This window comes from Hemicordylus capensis, chromosome 1 (assembly GCF_027244095.1).
Source record: "Hemicordylus capensis ecotype Gifberg chromosome 1, rHemCap1.1.pri, whole genome shotgun sequence".
In the NCBI taxonomy this organism is placed as follows: Eukaryota; Metazoa; Chordata; class Lepidosauria; order Squamata; family Cordylidae; genus Hemicordylus; species Hemicordylus capensis.
In genome coordinates this window covers 96436770-96462184 of record NC_069657.1, presented here as the reverse complement: position 1 = coordinate 96462184, position 25415 = coordinate 96436770, and the positions used below count along the sequence as shown (strand labels likewise).

The 25415-nt window shown below is 42.2% G+C and overlaps 1 protein-coding gene across 2 annotated transcripts in view; it reads right to left on the bottom strand.

Annotated features, from left to right (window-relative positions):
* APIP (APAF1 interacting protein) overlaps positions 1-25415 on the bottom strand; it is a 53853-nt gene that overhangs the window by 13829 nt on the left and 14609 nt on the right. The window contains exons 2-7 of one of the 2 annotated variants that reach the window (XM_053258603.1): positions 21829-21929; positions 14985-15033; positions 10362-10479; positions 6785-6920; positions 3698-3865; positions 2445-2811 (exon numbers count right to left, since the gene is read on the bottom strand). In XM_053258603.1, the coding sequence (XP_053114578.1) occupies positions 2712-2811; positions 3698-3865; positions 6785-6920; positions 10362-10479; positions 14985-15033; positions 21829-21929 (672 nt within the window). In that variant the 3' untranslated portion in view covers positions 2445-2711. Of the gene's footprint in view, positions 1-2444; positions 2812-3697; positions 3866-6784; positions 6921-10361; positions 10480-14984; positions 15034-21828; positions 21930-25415 lie in introns of those variants that run through there. The other variant, XM_053258594.1, reaches the window with a different exon arrangement.

Genomic DNA, 25415 nt, shown 5'->3' with positions numbered 1-25415 from the left:
TAGCCAATTCGGGGCTTTCCCCAGCACGGCACCCATTTGAGTGGCCTGTGTAATGGTGTGGTGTCCTCCAAACTGGCCACCACACCAGGGAAAGGCCCGAACTGGCCAAAGAACTTTTGATGGAAGGAAGGCTGGCGGGGGAGGGGGAACTTCCGTGACACCCCCACCACCTCAGAGAAGCCCCCTGGAGGGGGTAAGTTTAATTTTAAAAAGAAAGAAAGATATTTTCTCATAAAAGGTCTGTGGACACCCCCGGACGGGCCATTGGGGTGCAGTCCGGGGTCGAGCCAAATCAGCGGTGGTTTGGCTCGACCCTGAGGCTTCGAACAGGTTCACTTCTGAACCTGCTCACACATTCCTAGCACATACTGCCTGGAAGGAAAGAAACAAATACAATAATCAATTGAAATCTTCAATTGGGAGGACTTCTCTCACATTTGCGCACACAAAGTCTATATAGGGTGGGAAAAGAGAAAGACATTGGCTTAAGCAAGGCGAACAAATCAAATAAAACAAATATAAGTGTTAGGGTTTTTTCTGATTTACTTCCCTGGAGAGAGACATGTTCAGTTCAGCCAGCCCAGCTTTGTCCACATCCCATTCAGCTCTTCCCCAGTTTCCGTGCTTTCACTTTCTATTTACATTCAAATGCTGCAGAAGAATGCAGCTGAACCAGTAAGCTGAGAGGGCAGGTCTAAAACAGAGGCTAAAGTAAACCCTTTTTTACCATGCTATTGCCAATCTCGTTACTCTGCTACTGCTGCATTGCCAATTTCTTTCCAAATTTCCTAGGGACTGTACGGGGATTAGAATCAGCTGAGTGGGGTGGGTGGGTGGATAGGAAGTCCTGCGGGGGGGGGGGCGCAGCTTAGCGGGAATGATGCCTAGGATCTACTGTGGCCAGGGGCTTGAACCAATTACTAATATTTATATCAACAGCTGCCAACTTTACACTTTCATAAGCAACACCAAGTAGGAAATACAGAACAGCTGGGTGGTGTCCAGCTTTACTAATAATGTTTTAAATGTATATACGGGAGGACCTTGATTATTCCAGGGGCTACGTTCCACAATACGTTCCTTGGTACATTAAAAAGTACTAAAGATCATAGATAGATAGATAGATAGATAGATAGATAGATAGATAGATAGATAGATAGATAGACAGACAGATGGATGCTGAGGATAGATTCCTCGGTACATTAAAAAGTATTTATAATAATAACTAACTAATTCTGGGGGAGCGGGAAAGCAGAATTCAGCCTGTGATAATTGAAACTGAGTATATATAACTGAACTGTGAATAACTAAAACTGTAAATGCAGAACCCGTGATAATCACAGGCTTCCTGAACTCAGAAACATCAATAATTAATTCAATGGTTAATTAGTGGAGCAATAATAACAACACAGTGTGCTTATAACTTTCACTTATGTAGTACTTTGAGAAAAATATTTGAAGGTTGTTTAAGTAATTAGGCCTTTTGTACATCTGATTCATGTTTAGAAGATCTGCCTCTATGCTTTCATAAAAAATGGTTGTCAAGTAGCAAACAGTCCTCCTGTAAGCACACTCTGGATTCTGGCAGCTCCATTACATAAAAACACAGGATTGAGCTTATGTGTCTTTGTGTGGCATCCTGTGAAATATTTGTGCAAACTAGAGCCTTGAAAGGCAATGTAGATAGCCAAGGACCAACCTCATAATTTAGTACTGATCAGAGTGAAACCATTGCCTCAACAGGGCAAAGCTGGTAGCTCTTGTATTTGGTAAGAAGATAAAGTTATCTTGGTTTTTTCATCTATGTAGCACCTTATGAAATAAGAAGAAATTACACTGGAAAGCACATCATACTGATATCATGCAACATTTGTTAGCCTCAGGCACATAAGAGGGTAGGAAGGTTTTCAGTTCTGATCCTGGCTTAATATTTATAAACCGTTTTTCAACAAAAGTTTCCAAAGCGAAATAACAAACAAACAAATAAATAAGATGGATCCCTGTCCCCGAAGGGCTCACAATCTAAAAAGAAACATAAGACAGACACCAGCAACAGTCACTGGAGGTATTGTGCTGGGGGTAGATAGGGCCAGTTACTCTCCTGCTGCTAAATAAAGATAATCACCACGGTAAAAAGGTGCCTCTTTGCCCAGGTAGCAGAATCTCTTATTATGTTCAAACCAGGCATTCCTAGCTTGTTCTAGTTAGAGTTTCAAAACAAATAAGAATCTGAAGCTAGGATACAATCTAATACAGTCTAAGAACTAGACTAATTACTAGACTAAATTCATACACTAATGACATGAACCTTTAATTCTGCACACAAGGATATTCTATAAATATGTTTTAATCATTCTCAATAGAATAAAAGTGTGGATTGCTTTTAATGGTCCATCTTTGAAAGAAACAAAATATTAAACACACCCAACCTTTTACAGGGAGCCTAAGGACCAATTAATTCAGTCTTTATTTAAAATAATCTCAGAATAACCTGAAAAATTACAAAGCATTCACATTGTGATAAAGTCATACTGTCAAAACATTCCAGAACATGAACTACAAGGAAGACCCTAAAGTAAGATTATAGTCAGTTATGCTGTGAACCAACAGATAAAGTAGTTCCTCTGTAGTGCAATATACAGTGTTGAAATGCCAAAGCGCCCTTAACTAATAAAGCCTTGGTTTTTAACAATGCAGTATGTATCAGGATATTAAACGGTCCCATTTTCTTTGTTTGGAACTGTAGTAGGATCAAGTCCATGTTGCTTCATTTGTACCGCGATATCAAAGAGGTAGTCATAACATTCACACCTTTAATGTAAAAGGAGAAACAGAACAAGTTGGCGTCTATTTGTATGATTTAAAAACCACAACGTTAATCATAATAGTATGACTTTGAACCTTTCTTGTGCAACTTTATTTGGGTAGCCTCCAAAAATATATTCTAACTAGTGGTAAGCAAGGATTGTGGTGCAAGTTGTTTTTAATGTACTTAGATGGTAAACAGAATATATGCTTTTTCCTCCCAGATCTATGTTAAGATTTGCAAGTCTACCACTGAATTTAAGATTATGCCAACAGTGGCTCTTGAAATATCTGCAAAAGGACTAAGGCAACAGAACAGTGTACCCAGGGTGTCTTTTCAGTGGACAATCTGTGTGCACAAGAGCCATTCCCACATTATTTGGGGACAGTTTTAAAAAGCAAGGATTGTCAACTGGAAAAGCCCTGAAAGTTACATGCACCCACTAGGTGTGTCTGAGTAGTATTTGCACTGGTATTTTTTATGAGACTAGAATTTGTCATATGGAATTTGTCATATGGAACTTGTGGAATTCTCTGCCACAAGATGTGGTGACAGCCAACAACCTGGATGGCTTTAAGAGGGGTTTGGATAACTTCATGGAGGAGAGGTCTATCATCGGCTACTAGTTGGAGGGCTATAGGCCAACTCCAGCCTCAAAGGCAGGATTCCTCTGAGTACCAGTTGCAGGGGAGTAACAGCAGAAGAGAGGGCATGCCCTCAACTCCTGCCTGTAGGCTTCAAGTGGCTTCTGGTGGGCCACTGTGTGAAACAGGATGCTGGACTAGATGGGCCTTGGGCCTGACCCAGAAGGGCTGTTCTTATGTTCTTATCTTCTTAAGTTTTAACAGTGGCTACTACCTCTGTAAAAGTCTTCTTCCTAGTTGTACTCACATTGTCTTTGCTTTTTCCCAAGTTTCCCCCCAAACATAAACTCCATGACGCCTGACCAGTACAGCACAAGAGTCTGGATACTCATTCATTGCCTGTGCCATTCTCTCCTTCAAGTCCTTTTCTTCAGGTGTGTTCTCAACAATAGGAACCACTAAGGTATCATCATATCTGGGGGGGAAAACGATGGGGTTGTTGCAGTTAAGTATTTTTATTTATAAGAGTTGGCTATTATGTTAACAGTGGAAAACATGTAACCTTTCAAGATGGCATTGCATTGGTGCTCTCAAGAAAACCCTGGCTCCAAATAATTGCTATAATTACTTTGTTTATTTAAAACCTATCTATCCTGTTTTCCTGCTGTAACACCTCTTAAAGGTAAAGTGTGCCGTTGAGTCGGTGTCGACTCCTGGTGACCACAGAACCCTGTGGTTGTCTTTGGTAGAATACAGGAGGGGTTTACCATTGCTATCTCCCGTGCAATATGAGGTGATGCCTTTCAGCATCTTCCTATAGCACTGCTGCCCGATATAGGTGTTTCCCATAGTCTGGGAAAGATACCAGCAGGGAGCTGAACCAGCAACCTCTGGCTTGTTAATCAAGTCATTTTCCTGCTGCGCTATTAGGTAGCTCGAAACACCTCTTAGGTAGCTATAAAATTCAATGAAATATCAAAACTAGACATCTTGTGAATTACTTAGCATGATAATGACAGCAGCATGTCATAATATTGAAAACAGCTTCATCTGCAGTAAGGAAGTGATTGCTCCTCTTTAACTGAAACTTTCAGGCTTGTTCACATTAGGGACCTGTTTATTTATCTTCATCCTATTAGTGCTTCCACATAGGAACATAGGAAACTGCCATACACTGAGTCAGACCATTGGTCTATCTAGCTCAGTATTGTCTTCACAGACTGGCAGCGGCTTCTCCAAGGTCACAGGCAGGAATCTCTCTCAGCCCTATCTTGGAGAAGCCAGGGGGGGAACTTGAAACCTTCTGCTCTTCCCAGAGCGGCTTCATCCCCTGAGGGGAATATCTTGCAGTGCTCACACATAATATGTGGGTGTATGATATCAACTGGCACAGTCTGCAACAAATTAAGCACTAAATGACTTCACACTTTAAAATGCCTAACTTTGGCTGGGTCATACTAATTGTACTGGCATCTGTGTACAGTTTACCATAAGCAGTTAGCAGCAGCAAAAGAACTCAAGGCAGTGGTTCCCAAACTGGGAGCCTTCAGATGTTGCTGAACTAAAGCTCCCATCATCCCCAGTCACAATAAATTGTAGCTGGGGCTGATGGTAGTTGTAGTTCAGCAACATTGGGAGGTTCCCAGTTTGGGAACCACTGACTCGAGACAATTTTTTAATTGTAAGAACAGTTTGAAAATGAAATAAATAAATCATGTTGACAGTGAGTGGGCTCTCTATCACTGGAAGTCTTCAAGCAGAGGCTAGACAGTCATCTGCTAGCGGATGTTCTAGCTCTGGATTTCCTGCACTGATCAGGGGGTTAAATTAGATGGCCTACAGAGCCCCTTCCAGCTCTAACTGTAATACCATGCTGTGTCTGACCCACAGTCCTTCCTGTTCAGCATTCAGTGTCCAAATAGTGTCCAATCAATGCCACAACAAAATGCACAAGCAGTGCAGTCCATATGGCAGTCAGAGGCAGTATACATATTTATACAGTCCGAACAAGGGTATATCTCTCTCATTACAAGTAGTGCTGACAGGCCTATACACCGTTAATTGAATCAATTCAAAAAGCGAAACTGTCAATCACAATATGCCATAACAGTGAATTGCAACAGTTAATAATGAATTGTGTAAAGACATTTTGTATATTTGCATAGCACCTGCCTTCCATTAATCCAACATTAATCTGGTGTAATTGTTTCTTGGAAATTTTAGTAGACTATATTATTCAACTAGTGTTCCAAGAGTCTCATCTATGCACAAGATGTAGCAAGTCCTTCCATGGAAGCTGTCCAAAGAATACCAATCTGGGATTAAAATAAGCTGACATTCTTTAAACCACGTTAATTAAAATTGGCAGAATACTATCTATGTAGATGTAGATGCTGGAAATGTGGCACACATCCTAACTTTAGTTTTCAAAAGGGCTGTATGCTTGAACATTGTGTTCTTAAAAAATATCTGAGTGGAAGATAACGTATATCGTTATTCATAAAGATGCTTCAGCCTCACCCAGTTATAGGGCTCTCAAGACTGCTATGGTTCTTCTAATGACCCAGCAAGCTTAAATTTGGCACATACATAGTTCAACTTCAAGATATCCTGATTACCAGAAGAGTCTGGAAAGGGCACATCTGTAATGTCCTCCATGAAACAGAAGACGCTTGGTATCATATCCCAAAATGAGCAAGCAACTCATACAGTAGCTAGAAAACTTCAATTTGGTACACAAGTAGCCTCGGACACCTTGAAAAACCTGATAGGGGGCACTTTTTACATACTAGAGCGGATATGCCCTAAGTAACTGAAAAGACAACTGCAATATAGGCTGAAGCAAACTGGCCTGGCCTCCCAAAGCACTGACGTGGTCCCTGGAATGAAGTGATATTGCTTCACACAGCCCTGTTGCTGCAGCAAAGTACTGCTGCATTTAGTACTGTAGGTTTATAGAAGACAGAGAAGGATGTTTGTCTTGTGCCTTCTGAAAAATCACTTTTAAGTACCTTTAATTTCTACAGCAACTAGGAGAAAAAACAGGGGCATGGTGGCTGACATCCAGACTAAATTACTCCTGAGCAGTCCTGCTGAACTTAAGTAGTCCCTTAGAGAAATTCTCGAGTAGTACTATTGAGTAACTCAGTCTGGCTGTTAGCCAGTAATATTTTAGTAAAATAAAAGCAACATTTTATTTAGAATTTTGTCAGATAGATGACCAGGAAAAGAAGAAAAATAATTTCAGATTTTGGTGTATATACCCCACTAAAATATACATGAATAGATCCAACCCTGCTAAAATACATATGAATAGATCAAACCTTTTGAAATAAGAGTGTGTGTGTAGGAGAATGCAGCACAAGCATGGAAACTCTTGTCAATGGAAAATTACCTGAAATATCCACCTGTGGTGCATTTCTTGATTCCTTTTATCATCTCCTGATGAGTAATTATAAATTCAGTTCCTGGGTAGAGAAGTGTGGCCATAACAGCAGCTTTGGAGTGCGTATGGATCACTGCTCCTGCTCCTAGGAAGGCAAGGAAGGTGAAAACATGATTCAAACATTGCCATGCAGTGTAAACTCTTTCTTGTTTCATATGTCCTTGAAGGATAACTTGCTGTCTTTTCTGAAATATTCTTGCCAATGTGGACAGTACAACTTACAGGGGAAATGGTTCTGAACAGAAGGCATGGGAGACTGCAGTTTGTAACCCTCAGAGAAAATGTGTAGATTGGAGTTTTGCTGGCTCACTGCTCAGTAGTTAACATCTTGACTAAATTCTCCTAGCAAGCAAGCCCCCACACTTCAGAAGTGGGATGCTACTGCTGCAAATGTGCATTGCTTGATACATGCATGAAGCTTTAGTCATGGAGTTGGCCAGTATTTGCTCTTTATGTATTACCAGCCAATGAAGCTATGTGTACATGTCGCTACATGCTTAAAAAACCCCCAAACACATTACTTTATCCAAGGGAGTTGAACAGAACTTTAAAAAATCCAACCCTTTTAAGGACATAAGAACAGCCCTGCTGGATCAGGCCCAAGGCCCATCTAGTCCAGCATCCTGTTTCGCACAGTGGCCCAACAGATTCCACGGGAAGCCACAGGCAGGAGTTGAGGGCATGCCCTCTATCCTGCTGTTACTCCCCTCCATCTTTTGCGCAAAGATGGTCTTCAAAATATTGAGAAAAGAAGAGCTCAAGATAATATTCCATGTACTCCAACAAAACTGCCATTGGATGTTAGGAAGAAAACTAAGACGTGTGTATATATCTAAATGGGAGTAGTCAGTGGTACTGATCACTACTCACTTTTTGTTAGGTTGAGTTAGCACATTCTGCAGAAAATCAGGACTGCCTAATTAATGCCGATTAGAATTAAAGTAAAAGGTAAAGTGTGCTGTCAAGTCGATTTCAATTCCTGGCACCCACAGAGCCCTGTGGTTTTCTTTTGGTAGAATACCGGGCGGGGGACGACGACAATTGCCATCTACCGCGCAGTACGAGATGATGCCTTTCAGCATCTTCCTATATTGCTGCTGCCCAATATAAGTGTTTCCCATAGTCTGGGAAACATACTAGGAGAGGAGAGCTGGTCTGGTGGTAGCAAGCATGACTTGTCCCCGTAGCTAAGCAGGGTCCACCCTCGTTGCATATGAAAGGGAGACTAGAAGTGTGAGCACTGAAAGATATTCCCCTCAGGGGATGGAACTGCTCTGGGAAGAGTAGAAGGTTCCAAGTTCCCTCCCTGGCTTCTCCAAGATAGGGCTGAGAGAGATTTCTGTCTGCAATCGTGGAGAAGCTGCTGTCAGTCTGTGAAGACAATACTGAGCTAGATAGACCAATGGTCTGACTCAGTATATGGCAGCTTCCTATGTTCCTATGTACCAGCGAGGATTCGAACCAGCAACTTTCTGCTTGTTAGCCAAACATTTTTCCACTGCGCCACTTAAGGTGACTCCGTTACAATTAGCCTTCTACTAATTTACCTCCAATTTATTTATCTATTATAAATTTATTTATTTATCAATTTATTAATTTATCTACTGGGCTTGCTGCCACCAGCACTTAGCAAGCAGAATGGGTGGGAGACAGAATATTCACTAGGGGTGTGCACGGAACCATGGAAGCACGTTCCGGCACTGGGGAGTGTCTAGCTTTAAGGGCGGGGGGGTAGTACTTACCCCTCCCGCTGCTTTTCCCCCTCCGGAGCAAAGTTTTAGGGGTGGCAGCGTTCCTCCCTGCCACCCCTGGCCCCGTCGTTGCTTGGAAAAAGGGGAAGTTGCCGCTACATATGTGCCCGTTGTGGCGCGTGCGCGCCCTTCGCCGTCACCATGCATGCCGCACACGTCACACGTTGTGTGCGCACACAACACGTGAGGTGTGCGGTGCATGCGCACAGCAGCAACAGGCGCATGCACATCTCAATGAGTGCGCACGCACCACAATGGGTGCATGTGTGGCGGCAACTTCCCCTTTTTCTGGGCAATGACAGGGCCAGGGAGGAATGCTGCTGCCCCTAAAACTTTGCTCCAGAGTGGAGCGCCGGAGGGGGAAAGGCGGCGGGAGGGATAAGTACTACCCCCCACCGTTAAAGCTAGACACCGCCCCGCCCCAATTCTGAACCGGTTCAGAGGCCTCTAACATGGCCTTTGGACCAGTTCGTGCACATCCCTAATATTCACCATTTTTTAATTCTCACAACGTATATTCATGTTGGGAGAACATGAAAGGAAGGAATAAAAATGGACATCTCTTTAATATGAGAGGTAAGTAATTAAAATGAAAACCCCCACTAAGATATACATATTTTATATTCCTGCAGGAATATGACTTTTATATGCAACCGTTCCCCTGCCAATTCTAAACACTAACCTGCAACACTTCCAAAGTACGTTTTAAATGGACATTTCTTCTCTTGTTAAAGATGCCACTGACATATTTACAGGTGTCAGGGATTCTGAATCTGCCCCTTTAAGAACAATGCCAGCTACTGTGTTTGACAGAACCAACAGACACAAAGCCAAGTGACCCAACAATGATGATGTGGGGCAAAGCCGGAAACTTTGACAAAATCTCCGCAGGATCACAGCTACACTCTGCCAATCACTGTAGCAACATAATGCAGATGAGGGCGAACATGGAGATGGGGGCGATCAAGAAAAATGGAGCTGGAACTGGGAGGCAGGCAGGGGTTAAAAGGCAGAGTCAAGGCAAGGTCGAGGAGGAGAGACAATGGTGTGGAGCAGCACACAATCTCTTGTGTGCTGTGGAGAGGAAACTCTCCCTAGCCCATGTCCAGGAGATCTCTGTGAAATAAACCCCTATCCTGTCCTTTCTGAGACCTCTGGGAGAAAGGGCAGGTAGCTGAAACCCAAAAACTTCACAACAGGATTATGTAGCAATAACTAGCATTAGAGACCTGCAGGCAGGTCTATTTCTGAATCAAACTGAGAAATTCAGCCTTGAGCTCCCTGGTCTTATTCCCATCAGGCCCTTCTGTCTACAGGTACTGTGTGAGGGCATTACCCAGATCACTTTTTGTCTTTTTGCCCCCTTGGCTGCAATGCCCTAACCTTCTGAAACACAGCAGTGTGAAGTCCAACTGACTTGCCAGTCCAAGTGAATTGATTTTCAACATTTTGCTACTGATACCTCCTTCCTCAGCTGCTTGATGTCCACAAATGGTATCAGTAGCTTAACCAAAGACCTGGGAGTAATAAAGAGAGGCCAGCTGTTCGTTTATTTCAAATTTTAGTAACTTACAAAACATAGGATTCCAGTAAGAATATAATCTTTCTATTTGTCAAACAATGATACTAATGAAATTTTTAGCTGTTGCTATATAGCATAGCTGCCTTTCCTCCCAACATGTTGCAGTTCCAATGAAGAAATGTGCATTTTAACAAAGGAAAGCTTTTGCACCGATACCAAATACTGATTTTCATCAACACCACTCGCTGCATACCTCTCATGGTGTAAGCATTCATGAAGAGAGGTGTGCATTGACTCTTCTTTAATTTCTTGTGTGCTGGGGGCTCACTGATGTCCCTTTCTTCTATGTCACACACAAACATATCTTCAGACTAAAATGAAAAAACTGGATCTGTTAAAAGCACACACATAAAGCCCTCCCTCCAAAGTGAGTTTACAGGTGAAACTCGAAAAATTAGAATATCGTGCAAAAGTTCATTAATTTCAGTAATGCAAATTAAAAGGTGAAACTGATATATGAGATAGACGCATTACATGCAAAGCGAGGTAAGTCAAGCCTTAATTTGTTATAATTGTGATGATCATGGCGTACAGCTCATGAGAACCCCAAATCCACAATCCCAGAAAATTAGAATAGTACATGAAACCAATAAAACAAGGATTGTAAATAGAACAATATCGGACCTCTGAAAAGTATAAGCATGCATATGTATTCAGTACTTGGTTTGGGCCCCTTTTGCAGCAATTACTGCCTCAATGCGGCGTGGCATGGATGCTATCAGCCTGTGGCACTGCTGAGGTGTTATGGAAGACCAGGATGCTTCAATAGCGGCCTTCAGCTCTTCTGCATTGTTTGGTCTCATGCCTCTCATCCTTCTCTTGGCAATGCCCCATAGATTCTCTATGGGGTTCAGGTCAGGCGAGTTTGCTGGCCAATCAAGCACAGTAATCCCATGGTCATTGAACCAGGTTTTGGTACTTTTGGCAGTGTGGGCAGGTGCCAAGTCCTGCTGGAAAATGAAGTCAGCATCCCCATACAGCTCGTCTGCGGAAGGAAGCATGAAGTGCTCCAAAATCTCCTGATAGATGGCTGCGTTGACCCTGGACTTAATGAAGCACAGTGGACCAACACCAGCAGATGACATGGCTCGCCAAATCAACACAGACTGTGGAAACTTCACACTGGACTTCAAGCATCTTGCATTGTGTGCCTCTCCATTCTTCCTCCAGACTCTGGGTCCTTGGTTTCCAAATGAGATGCAAAAGTTGCTCTCATCAGAAAAGAGGACTTTGGACCACTGAGCAACAGACCAGTTCTTTTTTTCTTGAGCCCAGGTAAGACGCTTCTGACGTTGTTTGTTGTTCAGGAGCGGCTTGACAAGAGGAATACGACATTTGAAGCCCATGTCCAGGATCCGTCTGTGTGTGGTGGCTCTTGATGCACTAACTCCAGCCTCAGTCCACTCCTTGTGAAAGTCCCCAACACTTTTGAACGGCCTTTTCCTGACAATCCTCTCCAGGCTGCGGTCATCCCTGCTGCTTGTGCACCTTTTTCTTCCACACTTTTCCCTTCCACATAACTTTCTATTGATGTGCTTTGATACAGCACTTTGGGAACATCCAACTTCTTTTGCAATTACCTTTTGAGGCTTTCCCTCCGTATGGAGGGTGTCAATGATGGTTTTCTGCACAACTGTCAAGTCAGCAGTCTTTCCCATGATTGTGATTCCTAATGAACCAGACTGAGAGACCATTTAAAGGCTCAGGAACCCTTTGCAGGTGTTATGGATTGATTAGCCGATTGGAGTGGGACACCTGGAGCCTAGACTGTTGAACCTTTTCACAATATTCTAATTTTCTGGGATTGTGGATTTGGGGTTCTCATGAGCTGTACGCCATGATCATCACAATTATAACAAATTAAGGCTTGACTTATCTCACTTTGCATGTAATGCGTCTATTTCATATATCAGTTTCACCTTTTAATTTGCATTACTGAAATTAATGAACTTTTGCACGATATTCTAATTTTTCGAGTTTCACCTGTAATTTGTAATGAATGTAACTATGGAGGTTTGAACGATTGGTAGAGTTTTGCCTTTGGGATATGTTTATACTCAAATATTTCAAGTATTTCAAGTTAAAAAGAAACACTGGAGAAGATATATTGATGAAACACATTCAGTTTAATCAGATCTGAAGGCGAGTACAGATGTGCATTGTTTGAACAGCCAAGCCATTGTGGCAGTGCACATCACATTGTATACTGGTGTTCAAATGTACAATTTGCTATCCGCAATCAAATTCAGAGGAAACTGGTCCTGTGACTTTGCTGCAGAAACTGCTGTGTATAGCCTGATTCGCTGGCACTTGTAAGTTGCCACTCTCCTTTTCTTCTATTGTCAGAGCAATTTTCTGCTTTTTAAAAATGTGTGTACGTTTTAAGAAAATAAAGTCACCTTAAATTTAAAAGAAAAGGTGCAATATGGAACTTCAAAAACTAAGAATTTAAGAAGGGACAGGCTTCCTGGCTGACATCCCGACTAAATTGCTCATGAGTCGTTTCACTGAAGTTATGGGACAAATTTGTCCCATTAACTTCAATGGCTCATGAGTAATTTAGTCTGGATGTCAGCAGCTGAACAGTGGTAGAAATCATGGAATGTGAATAGGATTTTTTTTGGGGGGGGTAATTTCATCAATACATTTATTTCTTTTAATTGGATTTAAAAAGTAACTGAGTTTAATGCAAATATATCTTAAAAATGATTAATGACTCTTATGAAAAGCTGCTTTCAGTTTACCAGTAAGATAAACATCTTCACCTTTCATCATATAACGTAATAGTTGATGTCCTTATGGTAAGCACTGAAGGCTTGATACTGGGGCCAGGCACAGTTAGCAAGTTAGTACGGTGTCATTCACAGATCCATCCAGGTGACTTTTACTCCTATAATCCGTCTAATAACTACCTGATATCTACAACTGATTCAACCAGTATTCTAATTATAAATATTTATATTTATTGCTCTATCAACCAACAAAAGAATATGGTGGGAAGAGGGATGATCTGGAAACTGTACATTTATTTTTATTTATTCAATTTATATACCGCTTTTCATTAAAATTATCTCAAAGCGGTTTACAATACTGTATAGTTAAAATACACAATTAAAATTCAAAAGTATTTAAATACAAAAGTAGAGCTATTCATATAAATATAAAAATAATCTATTTAAAATTCTTAAAACCTCTATAAAACAATAATACATAAAACACAGAGGAGCAGCAGCAGTAGACCAGTTCTAAAATAACTAATTCCATTCATTCATTCATCATCAATTTTATTACAGCCATTGGCCAGCAGAAATAGAAATAACAAACATGTCCAATACAACAATGCTAAAACACAATAAAACAAAATACAGTCATTCATAAGAAATTAGTTTAAAAAACCATAAACAGCTCCCACAATTAAGCACTTAGTTGAGACCTTAACCTAATGGCAACATTCATTCATTCATTCGATTTCTATACTGCCCTTCCAAAAAATGGCTTTAAAAGCCTGTATGAAGAGCCATGTCTTTACTTGTTTTCTGAAAACTGTGGTGGAAGCTGAGGAGCGGATGCCAGCCAGGAGAGCATTTCCTCCATTAGCTGTTCTCTTTGGGATTTTAGGTATCCCCCCTCCCTCTGCATTTGCTCACATCCCATCCAATGCCATTGCTGGCCCTCAGCAATGGCTTTTCATTGCCACAAGGATCTCCAAGCGGGAGGAGGGAGTGGGGAAGATACCTCATGCTGGCACAAACTGTTATCCAATAAGTGGTAACTGACTCAAAACTTATTTAATAATCAGGCACACAGGTGGGTTTTTTGTGTGGGTTGTTTTTTGAAGAGATTGTGAAAGCTCCTCTCTGGAGAAGAAAATTAGGAGGAGGAGGGCTTTCGAGGTGGGGCCCAACAGATTACAAAGGATGGTTAGAGCGCTGGACTAGAACCAGGGAGACTCGAGTTCAAATCCCCATTCAGCCATGATACTTGCTGGGTGACTCTGGGCCAGTCACTTCTCTCTCAGCCTAACCTACTTCACAGGGTTGTTGTGAGGAGAAATTTAAGTATGTAGTACACTGCTCTGGGCTCCTTGGAGGAAGAGCGGGATATATAATTAATTGCGGGCCTGGCATCCATGGCTTCACATATCCGCAATCGGGTAATTGCCACCCTCAATATACCACCCTTGGTATACATGAAAAGATTTTGCATTTGAAGGGTTAAGACTTGCATATCCACGAGTAGGGGATGGACAGAAATGACCTCCTAGGTAGTTTCCGCCCACCATTTTGGGGACAGGAGCCATTTTGTGGTTCCTTTTTTGTAAAAAGAGAGAAATGTGAATTTTTGTGGGGGGAAATGCAATTTTAAAAACTTTGAGGGGCATTGCTGGGCAGCTGGGGACACACAGGGCATGGCAGGGCACTCTATTATTTCTGAATAATAGAGATGGCTTTAAATAAGCCTATGATTGCAATCCTATAAAGGTAAAGTGTGTGGTCAAGTTGATTTTGACTCCTGGCGCCCACAGAGCTCTGTGGTTTTCTTTGGTAGAATACAGGAGGGGTTTACCATTGCCTCCTCCCGCGCAGTATGAGATGATGCCTTTCAGAATCTTCCTATATTGTTGCTGCCTGATATAGGTGCAGCGGGGATATGAACCGGCAACCTTCTGCTTGTTAAGTCAAGCATTTCCCTGCTAAACCACTGGAAAAAGTCCCATGAAGACAGTGGCCTTTCTTTAAGTAAACATGGATAGGATAAGACTGCAGTTTTCCTTTCATGGATGTTAGAGATCTACCATGCTAGTTGTAGTGCTTACCTGAATTCTTTCTTTTTGGACACCAGAGGGAGCAATGTATATCTCACTGCTAGGGGAAAAATTAAAATTTTATTTGGAGACATAGTGCAGTTTGAAACACATGACACATTTTACAGACAAACAAAAAAAGAGTAGAGCAATTACTCCCACACTTACATGATCTGCATCTTGGCATCAGCACTTTACCTGTTGCTGCAGGCTTAACTAGTGCTAGAACATCCAGCATTCATACAGTTTAGATGTTTTTACTTGCAGTTGCCTTTAATGCTCTGCTTATCAAATTCTCTATCTGTGATTACATTGCATACATTTTCAAACATGGCAATCATTTTAATTTACACTATTATGAATATATATTCTCCTGAAGAAATGCTTCACTGCCAGGTTAGCCAACAGAGGCTGCAATTCTAAGCAAATTCAAGTAGAAGCAAAGCTTGCTGCAACCAAGGAACTCAAATTCTAAATAAATGTCTGAGGGGTAAAGGTATTTCACAAATCTGTTTGTAAAAATAGTGGAAAATGGAGAATGCATACTAAACGCGCAAAGAAGAGTAGTGTGTTTCTAATTATATGGATTATATTGAACTTTGGAGTATTTGGAACCATGCAGAACAGAGACACCTAGTGGATAATCAGACAGACTGATTATCCACACAGCTTTCCTGCTATTTCAAGACAAAAGATAGCATTTTTTCTAGTGAGAAAGAGATGGTGATTAATATTTGTAGACAAAAATGAAAAACACACAATACATGTTAGGAATATTCAATTTTTTTTAAAGGATTCTTATTCATGATTTTTAGACGGAGTTCACATTTATTGGAATTCCATTATCAGAACACATGTGGACAGCATGAAGAGGTAACGTCAAAGAACATGATTTTTTTTAAATTGACATTTCCAAGACATACTACATATACATACAAATTTTTTTAAAAAAGCAAAGTGTCACCAAAACCTATTTTTAAAACTGCAGATAGTATCATCTATCTTTCATATGTTTATACCTCCTAACAGGGGCGTAACTACAATAAGACAGGGGGAGGCTGTTGTCTCGGGGTCCCCCGCCTTGGGGGGCCCCTCAGAGGCTCTCCCCCACCCAGCACCTACCCGATCTTCCGCCACCAAGGAGGCAGCCCTGGAAAGCTCACGGCAGGTTTTGCATGGTTTCACTGTTTGCTATAGCGTTTACTTGTATTGCCCAGAAAACTAAGCAGAATAATACTTCTTTCTTTTGGAACAGCTTATCTATTTTTGTTTGTGCAGAGCAGTATGCAAGTTTTGAGTATGCAAGTAAACAGCTATTTGATCTCCCGAGGTTTCCCCACCCACTCTCCACCTTCCTATTCTTCCCGCGACGGGGTTTTAGGATGGCGTGCTCATTCTGTACCGGTGGCGTGTCATGTTTCCTCTCTTTTAGGGTTTTCACAGCTTTGCTAAATCCTGTTGAATGCCAGCGATTAGCTTTTAGACAAATTACACCCCAAACTGGCTTTACTACTTTAAGGAAAGATGGACAAAAGCGGCAGTTGTTCCTCCTGTTTAAACAGGCTGAGTTCCTCCTTGCACTTAACCCCTGCTTTAGAACTACTGACATAACGCGTCCCTCTCAACTCGCCATAGGATAGTTTGCCATTAAGTGCATCCTATGGATCGCGCTGCTAAGGGATCCGTCCCCATGAGAATCAAAATGCGTGTGTGTGTCGCCGTCCTCTCGTCATGCAAGGTATTTCCGCTGACTTCAGTGGGCGGCAATCCACTCCACAATCCTTAGGAAAAAGTCCCATTTGATTCCATCGGATTTACTTTCTAGTAAACACGTCTCCAGGCAGCTGCAAAACGGCTTAAAACAAATCCCAGGCAAGCCTGGCATTATTGGCACCGCTCCTAAACGCGCAGCTGTGTGTTCTCGCAAAAACCCTCCTACTTCAAAGAACGAGTTTCGCTTAGTCCGAGCCTCCGAGGGACCACTGGGCAGTCAAGCTGTGGGGAGAATCAACCAGATGGTTCCCTTTAAGGAAATGCTTTCATGGTGGAGCTCTGATTCATTTCTTTAGCAGCGCAGTCCTTAGGCGTGCTTACTCAGAAGCAGGGCCTTACTCCCATGTAACTGCACAAAACTGCACTGTCAACGAGGTGTCCACTTGCTCAAGCCTCTAGGAAACACGCTCCTTCCACGGCCCAGAGATCTCAGGGGTGCAGAAGGAAGCTTAGCATACTGCACATGTTCAGATGCATTTATTATGGCTCAGCCTGCCCCCCTAATCCTAACCCTCTTAAATGGAAATGCGGGGGTTCTAAGCCCCCTCCCTTTTAAGGAAATTCCGCTAACATCAATGGGACTTCACTAGCAAGGAAATGTGTGTAGGCTTGCGGTGCCAACAGACACACACAATGGAAGACACACACGACTACAAAGATTGTGCATTCTTTCTTCAGGCAGAATTCTTTCTATACCCGTTCTAAATCCTGCACAGCAGCGGCCGCGGGAGGGAAGGAGAGAATCCAATAACCAGGATGGGCACGTGTGAAATTGTACCCACGCGCAAACACCATTTAAGGCTTGTTAATGGAGCGGGGGAGATAATTGTGATTCAAACAGCAATTGGTATCAATACACCATCACAAATCTGTTGTATTAGTTGGTTCTGCTTTTGTGTTCGCTGTACCTTGCAACTAGTTGGGATAGTTAGCAGAGACATCCAGCCAGAGGAAGGAGAGGTAAGCGATGACGGCGGGGGGGGGGGGGGCATTTAAGAATCTTGTCTCAGGGCCCACTCCAACCTAGTTACGCCCCTGCCTCCTAACATGTATATCCCTAGATGGTGTACATAAATAAAACTACAACAAATATTAACACAGGATAAAATGATTAACACAATTATGATATAAAACTTATTAAAATTAATTAAAAGCCTGAGAAAACAGATGCATCTTAAGGGTCTTTTTAAAAACAGTCAGAGTTGGATACACTCTGATTTTAACAAGGAGTGGGAGGAATGTTTGGGAGGAAATTTGGGGAAAAGCAAAGACAATGTGAGTACAACTAGGAAGAAGACTTTTACAGAGGTAGTAATCAATCAATCAATCAATCAATGTATTACAGCCATAGGCCATACAGAGATCATACAAAGATTAAAACAAGATTAAAAGCAAAATATGCCAACAGCAATACAATACACAACAATGACAAAACAATAGCTCCTAAGAATTAGATCTTAAACAAGATCTTAGTGACAAAGAAGAATTTTGCCACCACCTTAGTAACCTCATTATCTTGATCCTCAAGACAGAAATTCAAATAAAAGGAGTCAGCTCTTCCTGGGAATTGCTCTAACAGAGGGAATATGAGTTCTTTCCCAGTATCGGAATAAAGGGAGCAATATAACAGCACATGAGAAACTGTTTCAGGGAGGCCTGCACCACAAGGGCATAGGCCAAAATCCGACAAGCCCTTATTAAATCTTTTTTCCAAAAGGGCTGAAGGCAGCACATTCATACGGGCCCTAGTGAAAGCTATCCTAAACTTTAAAAAGTGTAGGGAAGCTAAATATTTAGCACCTCTATTCCCCGAAGGGGGCATGATACCAAAAAATAGAGGAGAGCAGGTCCTATTTCCCCTAGAAACAAGATTCTGGTGCTCAATGTCATGAAGGCGTTGTATAAGTATACCCTTCGCCTTCTCATTACCCATGAGTAAAATTTCAGAAGGAGACAGACCCATTTGCAATATTTTGTTGTTGACATATGACAGCCAAGGGCTAGGAAAAGAGTCTCTCCATAGAAACCAAAAATAGGAAGGCTCCTGAATATCCAAGCAAAGTTTAATCCATCTGGTGAAAGTAAGTTCCCATGCTTTAAAAAAAATAGTGAGGGATCCAGATTCCAAACATAATGCTGAATAATTTAGTGCAAATTTGCACATTTCTCAGAGTGATTAAAAGGATACCCTATTTATCCAAACTGAAGAAAACTCTGAATTTAAGAATCCCCCCGCCCTCCGATTTCTAACATCAAAGAACTTAAAAATAAACCCCTAGTCTTGGATTCAGGTAATACAGTAATTTGCCACACCTTAACTCATCCCTTCAATACGAAATGAGGCTCTCCACACAAGCAGTGTGGAGAGCCTACAAGGGTTCTGCGAGCACAGTTGGCTTGGCCCGCTCTTCCCGCAGACGATCAGGCGGCTAGCCCTAGGCAGCCCACACGATTACCAGCTCTGTCACAAAGCTGGTAGGGGTGGCGAGGATCAGGGGCTGCCCAGCCCCCAGAAGTCCCAGCATGCCCTGCGTGAGTGCACAGGGCATTCTGGGTAGACCCCCATGCCAGGAGGCTTTTTGCAGCCTCCCAGTTGGGAGTCTCCTCATGAGTCACCGTAGTGCGGAACTGCGCTGCAGAGACTCATGATCATAAAAACAGGGTTAGTGGAGCGTGCGTTCCACTAATCTCGTTTAAGGGGAGAGGCACTTAGGGAGTTTGCTGCTGGGCGCTGTAAGGCTCCCGTTGCAGCACCCGGCCAGGAAAAACCAGGCTAGGCTCCCTTAGCCTGGTTTCTCCTGGTCGTGGGAACAGCCTCGATGTAATTCAGCAATGAGAACAAAAGGGGTTGACTCCCAAGCAGAACCTCTTGCATGAGCACAATTCTGTCAGTTCACAGAAGGAGCTTCCATTGGCTGAGTGCTGCTCCAATGCAGCTTAGGATCCAACTCAGGCACGGTGGAGGAAGGAAGTGGCAAGCCTCAATCTTGAATCAAATCTTTTTTTTTTAAATTGCTTGGTACACACACTTTAACTACATGGCCCCTAATGTGACCGTCTGGCTAGAGGCTAGCTGTCCAGTTTGAATATAATACATGCCTTCACTCAGACAAGCATATCCTGCATGAAAAAGTTCTTCATTTGAACCAACGGTCTGATTTTCCTTTTGTCACCACTAAGAGGAGCTATGCATCCACTAATGCAAATTCAGAGCTATTAAGTTATAAATGGAGAAATATTTCAAGTACCGCTTTGTTTAGAAGCTCTATTTAAAGCAATGTTCTAGCACTAAATTTTTCACTGTATGTTCTTTTATCAGCTCATGGAGATTATATTTTGTAGAGAGCTATTGAGGAGTGCTTGCTTAAGAGAGACAACAATAACAGCTTCCTCATGTGGGATCCACAAAACTTTTCAGCACTATTACGAAGCCTATTCTTCTTAAGACACCTCCTCTTGCAAAAATATCAAGCCAGCTTAATATCTTGTTCCAGGCAGGGGTGAATGGCCCCTACTAAAGGCAGGAATACAGGCCAAGGCAGGGATTCAGATTCTGGTGGGAATTCTGAGAGGGATACAAGCACCTACAAGCACCAAGGGAAGCATAGTTAGTAGAGGAATCAGGACTTTGGATAGCTCCAAGTGTGGGATGTGGGGCATTGGATGCTCCAGCAGATGTTGCTCCAGCAGATGCTTGGAGCTGACAGCTGGTTTATAGATCCACTACTCAGGTAGAGTGCTTTGCCCCCACCTCTTTCCTGGGGAGGACTCTGCAGTTGAAGAGTCCTTGCCTGAACATAAGAACAGCCCTGATGGATCAGGTCCAAGGCCCATCTAGTCCAGCATCCGGTTTCACACAGTGGCCCACTAGATGCCTCTGAGAAGCCCATGGACAAGAGCTGAGGGCATGCCCTCTCTACTAGTATTTAGAAGCATCTTGCCTCTGAGGCTGGAGGTAGCCTATAGCCCTCCGACTAGTAGCCAGTGATAGATTTGTCCTGCATGAATTTATCTAAGCCCTTCTTAAAGCTATCCAGGCTGGTGGCTGTCACTACATCTTGTGACAGAGAATTCCATAGGTTAATTATGTGCTGTGTGAAAAAGTACTTCCTTTTGTTGCTCATAAATTTCTTAGCAATCATTTTCATGGGATGACCCCTGGTTCTAGTGTTATGAGAGAGAAATAAAAATTTCTCTCTCTCCCCACATCATGCATTATTTTATAGAACTCTATCATGTCTCCCCTCAGTCATCTTTTTTCTAAACTAAAAAGTCCCAAGTGTTGTAGCCTTACCTCGTAAGGAGGGTGCTTTAGGTCCCTGATCATTTCGGTTGCCCTCTTCTGCACCTTCTCCAGTTCTATTATGTCCTTTCTGAGATGTGGTGACCAGAACTGTACAAAGTTCCAAATGTAGCCACACCACAGATTTGTATAAGGGCATTATGATATTAGCATTTTTATTTCAGGAAGGGGCCTAATGATTCCAAGCATGGAAATGGCCTTTTCCACAGCTGCCGCACATTGTGTCGACACTTTCAACGAACTGTCCACTATGACCTCAAGATCTTTGTAGGTGACCCGGTCAGTCATCCACAGCTCAGATCCCATCAGCGTATATGTGGTGGGGTTTTTTCCCGCCCCAATACACATTGCTTTACACTTGCCAATAATGAACTGCCTCTGCATTTTGTTGCCCACTCCCCCAGTGTGGAGAGATCCTTTTGGAGCACCTAGCACTCAGTTTTGGATTTCACTACCTTAAATTGTTTTGTTTTGCTTACCCTAAATACCTTGATTTTGTAGGTGCTGGATCCAGCAGCATTAGGGTCCATTTCTTGCTCTGGTAGTTCTCCCAGTCAGAGAAGGAAGGCATGGCTGTATCCTTGAGTCATGGTAGGGGTGCTGAATCTTGTTCGCCTGATATAGGAAACGTTATGCAAGACTGTCTGGAAAGATCCTACAAACCAAACCTTGTCTCATGCCCTGAACTGTCAACTAGTCCCCTAATTGCAGGTTGGGTCCAAGATCTCATGTTGTACTGATTATGTTTACTATTCACTTATTAATCTAAGACACACTCACCCATGCTTCATGCTGATTCCTCCACCAGTCCCTGTAACCCATCCTAAATGATAGAACTGCCGACAAAGCTCTGGGATCAGATTTCTTGGATGCAGCTTCTCCTAGGGGAGAAACAATTAACAAACTTAATTTTTTTAAAAAAAGGATTGTAACATTTAGCTAATGGATAAGTTAGACTAATCTATTAAAAATACTCCTGATTAATGGGATGGGGCAGCACATTTTTTTTTAAAAAAAAAACACACCACTGAATTTGTTTAAAATAAGTACTTACAAAACCACGAGTGGCAGTTGTCACTTTAGACACTGCTTCGCTCTCACACAAAAGGAAACACCTCTTGCTCTGCTGCAACATGTGTGGGCATTATCAAACAAACAAAGAGCATTGTGTTAAATATAAAAAACTACTGGAATCCAGCTCCAGCAGTTTGAAGAGCACCACAGTCCCAATTCCTAGGTGCTTGTGACTGCAGCCACAGTATAGATAGCTTATGCTCACATTCATTCCCAGTGTGTAGATTATGTGCCTGAGGCTATTCTCTTTTTGGATAAGAGTGTCCCAAACAATATGGAATAAACAGTCAACTTTTATTTTAAAGCTTTGCTTAAATATATATGAGAAGGAGAATGAAAGAGTGAGAGGCATCCTGCAGCTCTTCTGTACACAAGTAAAAGATACTGCCTCATAAATATTGATTTTAAATAGGACTCCTACCTACCATTATTAAATAATTCTTACTCAATTATTGCATGGGTTTAAACAATTTGATTAACTCATTAAGACTGCATACTTTTTCATATGAATAATGGATAATTCTAAAGTAAAAACATATTCTCTTTTCTTTGTTACTGTTCAAATACTTGACTATTGGTGACCAGAAGTTTCTCTGTTTTTCAAAAGCCAGGTTCATATGTAACACGGAACTGTGGGCCCAATGGACCCACGGTTCCATGCCCCCCTCTCCTCACTCTCCCGTCTGCATCCAGACATTAGGGAGAGGGGCCTCTCTGCAGTCAGCATGGCTACAGAGAAGTGGGTGAGCTGGCTGTGCAGGCTTCCTTCTTGACAGAAGAACAGCCCACACAGCCAATCATGCTGGAGTCGGGAACTCCAGACCCGTCAGACCCAAACTGTGGTGCCAGCATTCAAAAGTAGCACTAGCACCGCTAAGCTGGAGTTAAGGGTGGCAATACTCCACTTTGACTGGAATTTGGCAAGGGAAATTGCAGGTGCCGAGTTTGGACGTGCGGCTTCAGAAACCGGAGGTGAAGGGACCTCCGGTTTCCCAGTATGTCTAAACATGGCCAAAGCCTGATCAAATTCCAAGCATAGGACTATTGGGGTGGGGGAATACTGGTCCTATAGGAGCCATGATGGCATTCATTGCAATGCCTTTAGGTAAGAACATGGCCCTTAGAAGAGGGCTACTCTCTCTGGCACAGAATATTTCAGTACCAACCTATTTTATATTTGTGTAAGCCTTGAAACATTTCCTTTAAAAAAAAAAATACAGCTTCTTAGAATGCACAGTAGATGCTTCATTTTAAATATTTCATTAGAATTGAACTGCTGCATATATTCCTCAGAGGAGGACCACTTACATGATTCCTAAATATTTACATTTAAATTGGAGAAAAAATAAATTAGATTTCCAAAATGCATGCAGCATGATAAAACTGTCATCAGTAACAGAGTTAAAAGATAGCTTTCAAATGGAGTTCTGCTGAAATTACCATTAACAACTGCAATTTGTCATTCTTCATTAACTACATTTTAGCAGATGCCAAGTAAACACTCCAAAGCAGCTTTGCAGTTAATGCAAAGAGGAATATCTCTACTGAACACCATGGAGCTATGATGGGTTACACCAGTTAATGTTGTGAATCATTACTAATCTGGATATGGCTATAAAATCAAACTTCCTTTGAAACCTTTCACATTATTATATATTAGTCTAGGTTTTATACACAGTATTTGCTGCAAAGAAAAAATTATATATATTTGCATAAGCTGCAAGTAAGCTTCATATCACCAGAACATCTTTCAAGATGAGATTCTACTAATGCTAATATTAACTTGATACCAGACATTTGCAAAAGGGTTTATCAAGGATTTACAGAATTACGGTTTAAGCCAACAGGACTGAAGTATGCTGACAAAGAAATTTCCAATTTGCTCTTACATTTCAAGGAAAGTTTAGGTACTTATCCATTGTGCTTCCTATTATATTATACAACAAGATCAGCAAATCATTATTTTCTAAATACAGACAAATATATCATATTAGTAGGTGAGGCTTGTAGTTGAGCAGGCAAAGTCAATTTGTGTAGATTACTTATAGAAAAGTTCAAGAAGTTAAATACATTTCATATAATTTTTCATTAATGTGCTTGCAAAAGGGAAGTAAAATAACAGTTTTAAATTTGTAGGATTTCAACTTCAAACATTATTCATTTTATTGAATAATTACCATACATAGTACGTTTGAATCTGAGAAAGATTTTCTGCTTCTCTTGGGCATTAGGTCATTTTTGAATTATTGATATGATTATTGAGTGCTAAAATTCTGTTGAACAATAACAGGTCAAATATGATCATTATATTCAGAATATCTTCTAAAAATATGCATGCACATATCCCTACCTTTCACCTAACATATTCCAATGTAGCTCATTCAGCAGTGGCGACTGGTAGCTCCTAGGGATGTGCGGACTTGTCCGGAGGTTTGGTCCAGAGGTTCGGGGGTTCTGGATCAAACCGAAACCCCCCACCGGTTCCGTCTGGACCAGAACCGAACCTCCGGACAAGTGAGCATTTTTAAAAAAAAATTAAAATGAAGAAAAAATAGCTGTAGCCCTTTCGGGGGGCTTCTTGTAGGTCGCAGGGTGTGTGTGCATCCGCGAGGTTCCCCCTCCCTCCGAAATCATCGCTGTGGCTGGGTAAAGGAACTTTTTCCGGCCCATTTGGGCCACCCCCACCCCCCCACCGCCTACAGGAAGCCCCCTGAAGGGGCTACTGGCATTTTTTCTTTATTTTAATTTAAAATATATTTTTTTCACAATGCCCCCAGACCAGACTAGACCGGCGGGGGTGGTGGTGGTGTCCGATGGGAGCCAGACCAAACTTGGCTGGTCTGGTTCGAGTCCAGTCTGGACTTGAACCGAACTGGGCCAGTCGGTTCCGTGCACACCCTTAGTAGCTCCTGGGCCTGGTTGGGAACTAGGCAGGGCAGGTAGTGGGCGCAGCCCGTGTGGGCGGTGCTGGAAGCAGAGACAAAGTGGGTGGTGCTGGAGGAGGACCATTACAAAAAACGTAAAGTTTTAATTTAAATGTTAAAGTTAAGATTTTCAGGTCCTTCCTTTCTCATCAGAAAGGAAAGGAGATCTGGTCTTGTGGTAGCAAGCACGACCTGTCCCCTTATCTTAGCAGGGTCAGCCCTGGTTGCATAGGAATGGGAGACCTGATGTCTGAGCACTGTAAGATATTCCCCTAAGGGGATGGAATCCCTCTGGGAAGAGCACTTAGGTTCCAAGTTCCTCCCCTGGCATCTCCAGGATAGGGCTGAGAGAGATTCCTGCTTACAACC